The sequence below is a fragment of the Notolepis coatsorum genome, assembly GCF_963971535.1.
Source record: "Notolepis coatsorum genome assembly, chromosome: 2".
Taxonomy (NCBI): Eukaryota; Metazoa; Chordata; class Actinopteri; order Aulopiformes; family Paralepididae; genus Notolepis; species Notolepis coatsorum.
The window spans coordinates 227,502,339-227,517,542 of NC_140166.1; the positions used below are offsets into that span (position 1 = coordinate 227,502,339).

Sequence of the window (15,204 nt, forward strand, 5' to 3'; positions counted from 1 at the left end):
CCACTTTATATGTTTATAAATGTTTGGCGGTTACACACATAAATATACAACAACATATCTTCAACAACAGTAATAATAATAATACATTTGAGTGTTCGACATACCTTATTCCGCTTTACCAAGGGTAGTTAATTTAACTGGAGTAAGGTCCTTCCATCATACAATTCGCTGCCTGCTCCATCGTTATCTGAGTTACTTCCGCCTTGGTCACACAGAAAGCTGTGACCTTTATACTAAAGAAAGACGAGCTCTGCCCCCATGTGGACACTAAATGAAAGTGCACAAGTGGCTCCGAAATATTATTTTCTTAGATAGATAAATAGAGGGCTCAGTATTCTGAGCCTATACAGAGAAATTGATCATCTAGACCAACGCAAATCAAAGCTTACTGACAGTAAAGATGATAGGCATCTTTACCCTTGGCGGTCAGTTACATACCTTATGTATATAAGTATGACTCTGTCTCCATTGTTATTGTCCAAACTACAGCTATGAAATTCATAACTACAAGACAGCAATGGAGTTCTGGACTAAATCAGTCATTCAAAAATAATGCAGTGATGCTTCCTGTTAAAACCTGCTTTTCTAGATAGAAGATTGATATTGAAACCAAAATTGTATTGTGTCTAATTAGCACTAATACTAATTTATACACGTACTCCAGTTTAATCACTTATACATTGTATTTTGCACTTTACTTTTGTATTTGCACTGAAGTTATTTTTGTTGTACTGTACTTACCCTGTACGATGACAATACATTTTAATGTTAAAAAAAGACAGTCAGGAGTCTTTGAGAGGGTTCCAGGTGAGTGTTCATTTCACTATAATTTAACTGACTAGAAGTTAGCCCATTATGAGGTACAGTATATATCATAATTCATATTATGATCATGTGTTTTACTTTCTCCATTATTATTGCCCAAACTACAGCTATGAAATTCTAACATAACTACAAGACAGCAATGGAGTTCTGGACTAAATCAGTTATTCAAAATAATGCAGCAATGCTGCCTGTTAAAATATGCTTTTCTAGATATAACATTGACATTGAAACTAGCTGTAGTTTTTGTATAAACAAGGTTGGAACTTTAAAGGGGAAACGAAGAAATGTATTTAGCACATTATCTCACTAACATCCACTAACTGTTTTGCACACATTCATTTAGTTTGAGTTATTGGGAGTAAATTAGTTTGAATACCATTGGGGACATTGAATCTTTGTGTTGTTCATTAATGCTCAATGCAATTAAAAGGCAGCAGTCCATATAAAATGTTCTGGTATGTATAGCAGTATCTTCTAGACTGATATTAATAACAGGAACATAATTACATTCAATGTTAAATCACATCGTATTTAGATTTAAGTGTATCTAAATTATGTTTTATTCTTCTGGACTGGAATCGACTCATCTTCCAGAATATGAATCAAATGATGCAGTAACTGAACACTCAGCTCTACTTAACTGGTGCTGCTGCAATGTATCCAGGACACAAACATGTGACTTAGATTTGCTTCTATCCAGCATTAAACAATGCATTTATACGAGGGAATGTGCCATTTCAGGGATAGTAGTGGTTGGCTCTAAAAAGAGCCTTTTGTGTGTTTTAGACAGTAAAGCTTAAGACCTTCACTTCCTCTTGGCTGCCGTCCTCGTGGGCTTCGCTGCTTTGGGCTTGGCAGCCTTCTTCGTGGGGGCTTTCTTGGCTGCAGGCTTCTTCACGGCCTTCTTGGGGCTCTTGGCTGCCACCTTCTTGGGGCTCTTAGCTGCCACCTTCTTGGGGCTCTTAGCTGCCACCTTCTTGGGGCTCTTGGCTTTGACTGCAGGCTTCTTTGGAGACTTCTTAGCGGCAGGCTTTTTAGCAACAGCCTTCTTAGCAGCAGCAGGTTTCTTCACTGGCGCTTTCTTAGCTGCTTTCTTGACGGGCTTCTTGGCTTCAGCCTTGTTGATTTTGAAGGAGCCGGAGGCACCGGTACCCTTGAGCTGGACAAGAGTGCCCTTTAACACCAAGCTCTTCACAGCGGTCTTCACACGTGAATTATTCTTCTCCACGTCGTAGCCACCGGCAGCCAGAGCCTTCTTTACCGCAGCCAGGGACACGCCGCTCCTCTCTTTAGAGGCAGATACCGCCTCGAGGACGAGTTCTGCGGCGCTGGGACCTGATGCCTTCTTCGGCTTGGAGGCAGCTTTCTTCCTGGGGACTTTAGCCAGAGGGGCAGCGGCTGGAGCGACTTCTGCCATGGTTCTCTTCTATCGTCTGATCAACACGAAATGCAACAAAATAGTCCGAGCTGACTGGTAGTGGAGCTGGGACAGGGGGCTGGTCTTAAATACTACATGAGAGCCATGCAGACTCAACCCACCCTGTCTACAACTCTGCAGCTGAAAAGCTCTGCTACTTGTGTTTTCTTCTCGCCAAAACGGGCTAAAATACAAACGTGGGAACATAGTTGAAATCGAACACCTAATGGGTCAGTTAGCACAAGCATGTCCCATTAGGTTAAAACCATCTGGAGAGCCGTGGTTAGTTTGGACACGTTCCAAAGCTCTCCTTTCCGTCGTCACATGGTGCAGTGAGCAGCAACTTGTCTCAGTATTTTGCTTTTAAAATGGTTTAAATGTCATTATAATCCAGTACTCGTTCCCCGGTGAGTCGAGCTGCCTGGTGATGGACTGGCAGTAAAACAAGGCATCTGGTGTCATGCTTTTGGTTATAAACTTGTACTTTCTCAGTGCTGGTAAACACAGTCATTGCTGGCGTCGGCATGATATGTGTTACCTCGTCTTCTGTGGAAGATTACCACTTCTGTGGAAGGCTTTATGTAGCTCATGATGAATTAAATCTACAGTTACTTTTATGAAGATTAAAAAAAAAATACACAAGGAAGGTACAATGTATCTTTCCTTTTGGGAGAGACTCGCCTATTAAAGCCCAGACGGAATGCTTAACAATGAAAAAAATCTGTTTCAATTACATGTCAATAGTAATAATAGGCACAAGTTAGTTAGTAATAAAGCATACGAGTCATAATAATAACAGCTGGCGCAACAGGGGGAATAAAACGTGTCACGCTGTGACCATAGTCATCCCAACGGTGCTAATGCAGTCATTGCGCGTAATTACGCATGCACATTATGACTACATTTCAATATGTTTCCAATTGATAGGACTCAGTTGGTTGTTGCAAAGGGTATTTTGCACTGTTGTGAAGTATGGTAGTCTGTCTGCTACATGTTATATTGTCCTCTCTGGTAAACAAGAATACCCTGAAGACTCTGGCAGGAGCACTCATTCAAGGGTACTACGACTATGCTTGCACCTCACGGTACCAAAGCACCTCAAAGGCGCTAAAAACAAGATTACAAATATCACAAAACAAACTGGTCAGACTACTACTTGACCTTACTCCTAGAACCCACCTCACCCCTGCCCACTTTGACTACCTAGGATGGCTTAGGGGCCTTTCTCACTCAGATCAAATCACCGCCCCGGGGCACGGGGGGGGGAGTGTTCTCACTCACCCCTTTTGGGATGCGAAACGGCGCTGATTCGTTTTAAGCGTTCGTTCGTGTAAAGCGTTTTTAATATAACCCACCCCCTTTCCTCACAAATGGAACTAGTGTTGTGGAGTCCGCTTTGACCGTTTTCCAGGGTTAGCAGCTATCGCTAGTTAGCTTAGCCCTAATGGATACCTTGGTTAGCAGCTATCGTTAGTTAGCTTAGCCCTAATGGATACCTTGGTTAGCAGCTATCGCTAGTTAGCTTAGCCCTAATGGATACCTTGGTTAGCAGCTATCGCTAGTTAGCTTAGCCCTAATGGATACCTTGGTTAGCAGCTATCGTTAGCTGCTGCTAACGATAGCTCATTGCTCGTGTCAATTAAATTGCATGTTATTAAATGTCCGCGCTGGTCTGTCTAATGAAATTACAACCGCAACATTGTATCGCACTGTACAGCCCTGGTTGTAGGCTAATGTTTTACTATTTTTTTTATCCAATTTGTATGGATTAATTTAGGAGTGAAATCACCACTTGCAAGCTTGCCCCCAGATATTATTTTAAACTCGCACAGACAAAATTAGGGCGCAATTTGCAATCATCTCATCGCAGTGTACAGCCCTGTACGGGAGGCTGCAATTCTAAACTGGCCACCGTAAATGGCCAAACCCCCCCCACCCCCTCCTAATAGACAGTCTCCTCCCCTCCGTATATATTATCTCCCCACCGTATGTATATCTCTCTCCCACCCCCTCCTACAGTCTCCCCCCCACCGTATGTATATTTCTCTCCCACCCACCCACCCCCTCCTAATGTACAGTCTCCTCCCCATGATATGTATATACTGTCAGGATCTATGGGTAACAGTACTGTATATTTGCATATCATATATGTCACAAATGTAACAGTACTATGTACCTGTATGTCATGTATGTCCCTATGCCATAAATGTCATGTATGTTGTGTAATGTCATAAATGTCACTATGAATTGAAAATGGGGGACCCTGATGTAAACAAGACAAACGTCTTTCTCTGGTCTGCATCCCCTTAACAATTGTATGTATTGAGCCGTACTGTATTGTACCCATTCTGCAATCTGTTAAATAAAGTTTTCATTTATTAACTATTTCACTTGAGGATGCTGCGATGTAAAAGTTATACACAGAGTGGTACAGAGGTAGACGAGTTGCAGGTGTGTAAAAACTGAATGCTGTGTACAGCAAATACATTATTTCCACCCCTGAAAATACGCTGTATCTTCTATTTATTAAGCTCCTATTACTGCATATTCTGCACAGCAGTGACAATTCTGATATTCTATTTGTGATCCTTGCCTCATTGCATTTAATTAAACATCACCTACAGTCTCATCACAGAAGGCAGTTATACTTGTTTAACCATCCTGTTTACAACCTTCCTGTCAAATATTTGCTTTCTTTTATCATTAATTCCACCACATAGGTCTGTGGTGTTTCATGTAAAATCTGACTAGATAGAAGACTATAATACAGTATATTACTACAAGGTCGCAAATAGACCTGCCGTCGAATCAATACCTTCATTAATTTACATAAACACATAGGAAGGCTCCTAAAGTCCTGTGGCCTCTAATGAGATTGTCGTATATTTCTAAATGAAAACATGAATAAATGCAAGGGAAATGTACAAGGAAAATGATTAGAAAGACAAAATGCTGATTGATAGAAAGGCCATTTAGAACACCATGTGAAGTTATTTCTGAGACCCTAGGCTTGAGAGGGAGAGAGGGCAAAAGACTGTTTATGACGTTAATGCACATTCCACTGGTTAGCAGCTGTGGTTTAGGCCACCTCCAACTGAAAAGAGAGGAGATCATTATCGTTGAAACAGGAACTAAAAACTCAGAATAACAGTTGAGATCAAAAAGGTCATATTTACCCTACGGAAGGAACTTCAGGTTACAACATGGCTGCTGCTGACTAACCCAGAGGTCAGAAAGGTGACACAGGCTATTTGGAAATCTCCCCTTACACAGAGAACTGCCACTAGTTGAAAAAACAATGCAAAGCAATGATATACTAAAAGATTTAGCAATTTCATAGGTTACATGTAGGCATAAACTCTTAGAAACTATTAGAATAACTTAGTCACAATAAAGAATAAAAACTCTTAAAACTAGAAGGTAAAACTATACAGTATTGGTCAAATGTTCATCAGGAAAATAAAGTGTTCTATTAAAGGACGGGGATATATGGTTTGTTGTCAGGACACAAAGTAGTCTGTTTCTTATCTAGACTATGTAAACATTTTGTCACAAGAAGCATGAAGAGATGGCACGCATTAAACTAATCAATGATTAAACAGGCCGGCAAGGTTCTATGGTGAAACGGTTGTGTCAGCAGAAAATGTGTAAGTTGTCACCAGACCCGCAGACAAGTTCCTGCTGGAATGTGGCCAAAGAAGGATGGCAGATTGTGAAACGTGAATAGGCAGGCAGGGCTCTCTCTCTCTCTCTCTCTCTCTCTCTCTCTCTCTCTCTCTCTCTCTCTCTCTCTCTCTCTCTCTCTCTCTCTCTCTCTCTCTCTCTCTCTCTCTGATAAAAAGGGCTGATGGCGACGGACAGACACACACACACCCGGTGACGGGAGCGAGGAGACAAGAGAGGATCCCTGGAGAGCCGAGCCTGAGACTCACACCCAGAAGGGACCTGGAGAAGCGCTGACACACCAGAAAGGACCTGAAGACACAGAGCCATGGGGACAGACGATGACAGAGATCGCATCGCAGCTGGAGCGCTGAAAACCTCCACCGACAGAGGGAGACTCGCCACTCAGGCTACTGAAGAGCCGATGACACAGAGAGCCAATTGAGACCAGATGACCGAGCCGAGGCTCATAGCAGACTCCACCGAGGGTAGATGAAAACCAAGCGCTCCCAAACCTCCCAGGATCCGAAAGCAAGGTTGCCGTGACAACCAGACCACGGACCACTAGAGAGAACGCGTGTTGGCCTGGAAACCAAGACAACAACCAGAGAACAGCACCGAGAGATGATTAGATTGAATGAAAGAGACAATTAGATTGAACCAAAGAGACGATGTACTTGTTGATTCCTAAAGCTGTGGTTTTATTAATAAACACCGCCGCCCGTTGATTTTGACCACGTTGTCCGTCTCCCCTTACTTGAACCGAACATCTGAGAAAATACCTAAACCAATGCAGAGGAAAGGGTGATATAGAAAACTATACGATCACAGATAGAGATGAATGAAGCTAAGAAAGATACTTCAATTGGTCCGTGACCCGTGCTACATTCGACCAGAACCGGTTGAAGACGACGGCAGCCACTTCTCAAGGACACGGAGAGGTTCTCCCCCCATCATCGAAGCCCTCTGCGACTGAATGATCGTCCACTTCAGCCAAGGCCAGCGGGACTAGGTAAGTGATGGCGTTTAAGATCGGTAATGGTCGAAGCAGTCTCGCATTTTGGGGTTGCTATTGTATTAGGTAGAAATGAGATGGATCAGGTTATGTTGGTGTTGGAGGAGTACCGGGGTCCAGGTTTCACAACCTGGCTCTGGTCTCAGCCACACACCGGCGCTGCACTTAGGAAGCGTAGGGGTTAGGGGATGTTCAGTTAGGATGCCTATAGTTGGTACAAGGCCAAGTGAGGAGAGGAAATAGATGTCTGTATTTAGTTATATCAGCTTAGGGGATAGGCTAGGGATTAGGTAAAATATTTGAGGGGACCGGCGTAGGAGCAGTAGAACGGAGATTAGTCACAGATAGCGGGAAGTGGGACTGTGCGTGACGTAGTGGTTCATTAAAGGGTAGAGAGGAGTAGTCAGATCTTAAAGAGTAGAATAAGAGGACCGTGGTGAAGTACGGGGGTAGCCTGGTTCCGCGAAGAGAGACAGAGAACAGGGAGATGAGAAGAGGTTAGGGTTCGGGCTAGGATGCTGTAGAAACCACACTTAGAATCGGTGCGACGGAGTAATGGACTTTGGAAGACGTTCCATAAGCGAATTACCACTTCTAGTCCGACGTCATTTAGGCTCAGATTGGCTAAGGTCGATATCTGAAGAACATCAGCCGCGTGGAGGAATGAGGGAATGTAGAGGAAATACAAGCCAACAAGGGGCGCTATTAAAACTCTTCACGGGCTACTATACATGAATGGAGTGGGTTTCTCAGGGGTATAGCAACGCGGACTCAGTAGATATATGAAGCACTTTGGAAGTAGATACTGCACAGGGGATTAGAACATAGGAGGATATTGTGTGAAGTGGGCAGCAAATGCGTTTAGGAATGAATGTGTGCAAATGAATGGTATGCTTATGAATGGGACATTGTTTTGCTAAGTATATGTGTTTAAATGGATGAATGTTAGGAGCTCTGAGTGATTGTCAAGGTATTTTTTGTATTATTATGAACCAGGTGGCCAAGGCTACAGCGGGGAGAAACCACACCCCTGTCCTGCCAGCATTAGCTGAGCGCGACGGGACTAGCGTGTGGTTGCTGTGTTGCGTTTTCGAGTGAATTGAATGAATGGCATGTGTGATGGAACCTAGATGATGTGAAGTGTGCGTTGAAATTTGTCAAAACGGTGGTGTGGAAGTCTAAAAGTAATGTAGTAAAGATCAAAGAAAACGGGGATTTTGGAGCTGATGACGTCACTGAGAGCGTCGGAGCTGGGGGTGCGTTTGATATACTGTGTATTTCGGTCAGGCGGGGCCAATCGGGCGAGCGTGCTAGAATAAGGATAATGATATATGTTCTGTGAACGGGGGCTAAATAGGATTAAAGTTGTGTTACGGGGTATAGCTGGGGTTGTGTAAACGTTGCGATGTGTTGTGCCGCTCGGATCAACAGGAGACTGGGCCGTTTAGGAGGAGTGATGTTGGATGCTGAGCTAAGCTAATAGGAGCTAGCAGCACTGAGCTATCGAAGCTAAGATGCTAAGCTACCTGTGCTAACAATATAGCATGATTGAACTCTCTGGGAATCTCGCGTGTTGCTACTGTTGCTGGCAGCGGGATCTTAGAGAGGCGGAGGACAGGGACTTCCGGTGTAGAGGGTTCTGGGAATTGTAGTTTTGTGGTTGAGGTAGAACGTCAAGTTGTTGTCTTGGTATGGTACGGCGTGATGACGCACTTGCGGGGGAGGCGTGGGCGCCTCCTACAGGAAGTGGTGAGTGTTGTGGTGCGTTGGTGGTGATGGACAAGACGTTCCAGCGGAGGGCGCTGTTGCCTCTTTTATAGTTTCACCTTTACAGGTGGAACGAGGTGCAGTAAACAATAGAGAACAGTTGTGATTATTATAGGTTTTGAAGCGCGGCAATCTGTGGGAATTTGTGAGTTCTTTTTATCGGTTTTTTCTGTTGTTGATGATGGGTGTGTTTACTGGTTTGATTATAGGTCTGTATTTGTTATGGGCCAGGGGTAATGGCGCTGGTGGGATAGTATGGGATAGATGTGTGAGTTTGTTTGTGACTTTGGTTGCGTGAAACCCCCCCCCCCCCCTTTTTTCCTCTGTCTCTTCCTCCCTCGTTCACACTCTCCCCTTCCTCCTTCCCTCCCTCCCTCCCGGTCCCTCCCTCCCTCCCTCCCTCCCACTCTCTCTCCCTCCCTCCCTCCCTCCCTCCCTCTCTCCCTCCTTCCCTCCCTCCCTCCCTCCCTCCTCCACCCCCGCCCCCCTCCGCTCCATCCCTGTCTCCCAGCTTAACTTTGTGAGATGACAGGTGCACAAAGGGAGTTTTGTTTAGGATAGATTGCCTGATTGATTGATTGATTGAAGAATTTTATTGACAGATTGTAGAATGGGTACAATACGGTACAGCTCAGTACACACAATTGTTAAGGGGATGCAGACCAGAGAAAGACTTTCGTCTTGTTTACATCAGGGTCCCCCATTTTCAATTCATCATGGGAGTGGAGTATTGGTTATATTAAGATTGGTTATATTGGTTATATTAGAATAGTGTTACTTGCTAAATTATTGCGTAAGGGTAAATAGGATATTCATGGTTATTTTGGAGCCCTCCCCCCCTCCCTCTATGTCTCTCCATGCGGACTCTTTTAGTCTGATTGAAGTTAAGGTTGATTTGAGTTAAAGTTGGCAGCAGATGATGGTGATAGGTTTGAAGTCCTGTGGGTAAACGGGACCAGGCAATACGGGGTATTCTGCTGATTGAGTGTAGACGGTTTTGGTAATAGTTAATGTTGCATTGTGTGCCCCCCCCCCCCCCCCTTTCCTCCCCTCAGTCCCTGGATCCCTGTATCCCTCCCTCCTTTTTTCTTTTCCCTTCGCCCCCCCTCTGTCTATCCTTGTATTTCGCCATCCCTAGGTTTGTGGCATGTTGTGGGGCATTTGGTTGTAGGTTTATTTGAACTACGTTGTTATTGTGTATGTGAGGTAGGTACCGGATGGGCGCTGGCCTGTCTAGGTGCAGGTGGTGGTAGGATGATTTGTGATATTCTTGGTGTGGAAAGGCTTGGGGTGTTTCCGTTCAGGTTCGAAACTGAAGGGAGGACGCTTTGGGCTGTGAGTTGACGGTTCTTTGTGTATGCAGGGAACTGGGTGAATATTGCAGGTGGCATAGTGCGAGTGTCCATGAATTTATTAACGTGGCCAGCTGTACTATGTGTCGGTCAGGGTTTTAGTGATATAAGTTGCTAAAAGTTTATTGTTTTCCCTGATTGGTGGTTGGTAGCAGTAGCAACACTAATTAGTTTTTATTAGGTGTTGTGGGGGGTAATGGTTGTGTGTAAGGATGAATGAAATGGATGTTGTATAAGGAGTGAATGAAATTGATGTTGTATGAAGAGTGAAGCAAAAGCGAATGATACATTTAGTCGATACGTTAATCGGGCATTTAAAAGTAAGAAATAAGGTTAGGATGAACAGATTCATCAAGCAAGGAGAGATTAGAATCAGATGAAGGACCAAGTTTACAAAGGATTATTAGACGATGGATAGGAAGGGGATTAATGATTATATTTCCCAGGAAATCAGGTGGAGAGAGCACACAGGGGATTGGAAACCACCAGTGTTCCTGTTGAAGGAACGGACAAAAAACAAGATAAGCTGTATCGTTATTTTTTCAAACAAATCACACTGTGTCTCTCTAAATATTTTAGTATAGTGTTGCCCGACATTTCCAATGCATAACGAAGAGTGGGAATAATAGGGAAATGCCACTGTATTAAGTCTGGATATTTCTGCTTTCTTTCTGTACAGGTGCTCGGCCGGACAGGAGCTCTAACGACTTCCATAACCATCTAGGAAAACGGCTGTAATGAGCCTTGGTATAAGTATGAATGATAAGCCAGTTATCAATCCTTGTCTGCACAGTAAAAATTTGACAGTGTGAGTGTTTTAACTCAAGTAAGTGGTAATAGTGAAAGACAGAGGAACTTGTTTTTTCAAACAGTGTTACAGGAGTGTTTGAAAGAGTGAAGTGAATGACAGTAACATAGGAAGTTCACCTTAGTGGAACATTAATAGGAACGACTGAAGCGTTAGATGCAAAAACAATAGAATAACAGCAACAACAATATGGAGAAGGGCCTTAGTGATCGGGCCATTGGGGGGAGTAGGCCGAGAGCCTCTGCAGACATTTCCCAGATAGACTTTACCAGTGATGATCTGATTAATTGGGACTTCTCTCATGTGACCAGTACGACAGAAGGACTTGAAATGTTGACTTTGGTTCCGATACAGGGGAGTGAACCAGTGACAATGGTGTTACTCCAACCAGAACCGATTCAAGCTGGAGTGTCCATTGCAGGCGACTGCGGTTTAACCAAGGGGCAGAAAAAGAGACTGAGGTTACAGCAGTCCCACGAAGTCCACTCTGGCCGGATGGCTGGAACTGAGACCGACAGCAGGTATGGAATACACGAACAGTTTCTACAGCCCACCCGTTTCCCATGTCCACCCTGCCCTCAGCACCAAAGCCAAGATGAGAGGCGGAGCCCAATGATGGGAAGTCAAACCGCCGGTGCTGAGATGGGGGAGGAGGCAGCATCCTATAGACGACGGAGAGCGTTTGTGACAGCGTTCGAACAACACGAGGCAGTTCATCGAGATCTGATGAAGACACAGCTGGAGATCGGTCAAGCCGCACACAAGACTCAGAGATTGGAACGAGAACTGGCAAGAAAGGCTGCGCTGCTAGAAGCGACAGCTGTTGAGATCATGCTTCGGGCGTCTGACCTAGGCCGCCGGGATCAAAGAGTGCCCTGTGCCCCGTTGCCCGGACAGGGAACTGGGCCGCGACAGGGTGAACAGAACCGCAGGAGGGGTGAGTTTCTAGGCCCCTCCCAACAAGAGAAGGCCCGAGGAGAGGCAGCAGAAAAGGACAGGTATGCCCCTCTCTCCTCCAGGCAACAGGACATGCGCCCAGAGGACGGGAGAGGGGTTGACCTGGCGAGGACGGTGGGAGGCCAGCCGAGAGACTGTGGGAGTCGTGGTAAACTGGGTAAACTGGAACCCCTGGGATGGCCGGCGTCGGCTGTGTGCTGGAATTGTGGGGAGGTTGGCCATTTCGCTCGGTCATGTTACAAAGGGTGGCGGACTCAGCGAACGTCCAGTAAGAAGCGAGAGTCCAAACAGGGTTGCTGGGAATGTGGAGAGTTGGGACATTTTCAGAGGAGGTGTCTGCATAGGTCATAGGTTAATTAAGAGCAAAGCGGAAATGCACAAACAAAGCCTTTTGGGTGTTTGAGTAAATAGAGTTATTGATAAATTAAGATGGAAAATGAGACTGATTAGAATAAGGATAGAGATGAGGATACATAGATAAGGTTTGATTAGGTGTGCAAGTTACTAAAATGGTTTGGAAGACTAACCAGGGTAAGTTGGGGCTATAGAGGGATGAAGTAACTGGGAAAATTGCATGGGTTAATCTAAACTAACAAAATTTATGGTTTTAGACAGGAACAATGGAACATGTAATATTAGACAGAGTTAGAAACAAAGGACTATTTATAGTAGTGATTACAATACTTGATCAAAGGGTGGTCAAAGTTGAAAAAAAAAAAAAATATATATATGTATAAAAAACCACAATTATTATTTCGTTACTTATTTTATTTCTTTTTGGATTTCTAATTTTGCTGTCTTAGTTTTGCGGGGGTATTTATGCCTCTAGATGATTGTTAAGTTCTGTTTGATGGGTGTGTAGTATGTAGGCACTCACAATTTTTTGTTAATTTGTTTGTTTTTGTTTGGTACTCTGATAGTTATAGGAACTGGCTGGCTGGGGGAGTTCTCTCGCCGGTCAGGGATAGCAGGTGGTGGTGACACAGCGAGACTGGTAGGAGGTCTGAGATAATGAGCTGGAAACTGAGAATGGACGGGAGCTGGTTCATGGTTTGTTTTCCGCTCATTAAGACTCCGGATGTAGAATCTGGAGGGTTGTGTCACTTTTTGGGTTATGGTAAGGGTTGGGAAAACATATTTCTCTGTCTATAGGAAGCTTTGTAGGTTTTTGGTCGCAAATTGGCCAGACAGTGTTCATGTAGAGTGCAGACATGTGAATTTGATGATTGACTTAGGGAGGCTCTGCACCGGCTTGTTGAAAGCTGGCGGAGTGTGTGTGATGTGTGTTTAAAGGGACTGTGGTTTGTTGACCATGCACGTAGGTTCTGTTGGTGATTGGCCTCGTCTGGAGCTGACTGTCCGGACCGAGGAGCTGTCGGGAAACAAGGTATTTGAAAGTGAAATAATGGTTATTCCACTGTCAAGGGTGGAAGTGGTAGTTGTGTTGATCTTGAGATATTGCATATCTAGTAAAACAGTACAGCACAAAAAGAAATGAGACAAAGATGATTTGATTGAATGCTAACGTAAGAAGCTGTGAAATACATAGATAATTAATTGGAGAAAAATGTATTGTCAAAATGCAGAACAGTAAAGATGTATCTGCGAAAATAAAAGTTTCCAATCTATTGTGTGTTTTGTAAATAATAATCCAAAATGCAAAAAGGACAGAGGGAAAATCGTTTCCTTCTGTGGAGAATCGGAGCAGTACCGAGACCTGCATACAACAAAGAAGAGGCTGTGATTAGCACAAAATACAACAAGAAGAAAATGGTCAAAAACGAGTTAGCAGTAAAGGCCTTAGGAGGTTGGAATAGGGATAACTGACAGGGATGAAAGCGAAGGATAATTGAGGCCTCAGTGGTCTTTTCAAGGAGAAGAAATAATTTATGTTGCTTGTTTGAATTTCCCTCAAATGTTTAGAGAGTTAATCTTTTAGTGGTGTGATGTATTAATCTTTTTCTTGCAGAGTCCATTACACAAAATAGACATTTAAGCTAATTACACGGATAAAAAATAGTCTAAACAACAAAGCTATTATTGAAAGAGTGTTTCTTGTAAAAACAGGAACAGCTTTCTTAGACTGGATGTCATAATAATAACTGATAAATGTGTATAACTGTGAAAGGAGGAAAAGGTAGGTAAAATGATGATTTTGTAACTGTACAGATGGAAAGGGGGTTGTAGTTCAATTTGGGTAAATTTTGGATTTTTTTGAAAATTTTAGAAAAATATTAGCAAAAATTATGATTATGATTTTTAACATGTTTAATTTAGAAAATTAATGTTGTATAGTGGGTTATTAAACCCCCTAAGGGTGGATTGTCGTATATTTCTAAATGAAAACATGAATAAATGCAAGGGAAATGTACAAGGAAAATGATTAGAAAGACAAAATGCTGATTGATAGAAAGGCCATTTAGAACACCATGTGAAGTTATTTCTGAGACCCTAGGCTTGAGAGGGAGAGAGGGCAAAAGACTGTTTATGACGTTAATGCACATTCCACTGGTTAGCAGCTGTGGTTTAGGCCACCTCCAACTGAAAAGAGAGGAGATCATTATCGTTGAAACAGGAACTAAAAACTCAGAATAACAGTTGAGATCAAAAAGGTCATATTTACCCTACGGAAGGAACTTCAGGTTACAACACGGCTGCTGCTGACTAACCCAGAGGTCAGAAAGGTGACACAGGCTATTTGGAAATCTCCCCTTACACAGATAACTGCCACTAGTTGAAAAAACAATGCAAAGCAATGATATACTAAAAGATTTAGCAATTTCATAGGTTACATGTAGGCATAAACTCTTAGAAACTATTAGAATAACTTAGTCACAATAAAGAATAAAAACTCTTAAAACTAGAAGGTAAAACTATACAGTATTGGTCAAATGTTCATCAGGAAAATAAAGTGTTCTATTAAAGGACGGGGATATATGGTTTGTTGTCAGGACACAAAGTAGTCTGTTTCTTATCTAGACTATGTAAACATTTTGTCACAAGAAGCATGAAGAGATGGCACGCATTAAACTAATCAATGATTAAACAGGCCGGCAAGGTTCTATGGTGAAACGGTTGTGTCAGCAGAAAATGTGTAAGTTGTCACCAGACCCGCAGACAAGTTCCTGCTGGAATGTGGCCAAAGAAGGATGGCAGATTGTGAAACGTGAATAGGCAGGCAGGGCTCTCTCTCTCTCTCTCTCTCTCTCTCTCTCTCTCTCTCTCTCTCTCTCTCTCTCTCTCTCTCTCTCTCTCTCTCTCTCTCTCTCTCTCTCTCTCTCTCTCTCTCTCTGATAAAAAGGGCTGATGGCGACGGACAGACACACACACACCCGGTGACGGGAGCGAGGAGACAAGAGAGGATCCCTGGAGAGCCGAGCCTGAGACTCACACCCAGAAG

At 43.5% G+C, this 15,204-nt stretch overlaps 1 protein-coding gene across 1 annotated transcript; it reads right to left on the minus strand.

Moving 5' to 3' along the window:
• Window positions 1-1,630: 1,630 nt before the first annotated feature.
• On the minus strand, window positions 1,631-2,242 carry LOC311246834 (histone H1-like; the record flags this gene model as incomplete). Its single annotated transcript, XM_084337078.1, has 1 exon — window positions 1,631-2,242. One exon carries the CDS (start codon window positions 2,240-2,242, stop codon window positions 1,631-1,633), a length of 612 nt encoding a protein of 203 aa, XP_084193204.1.
• Window positions 2,243-15,204: the final 12,962 nt, after the last annotated feature.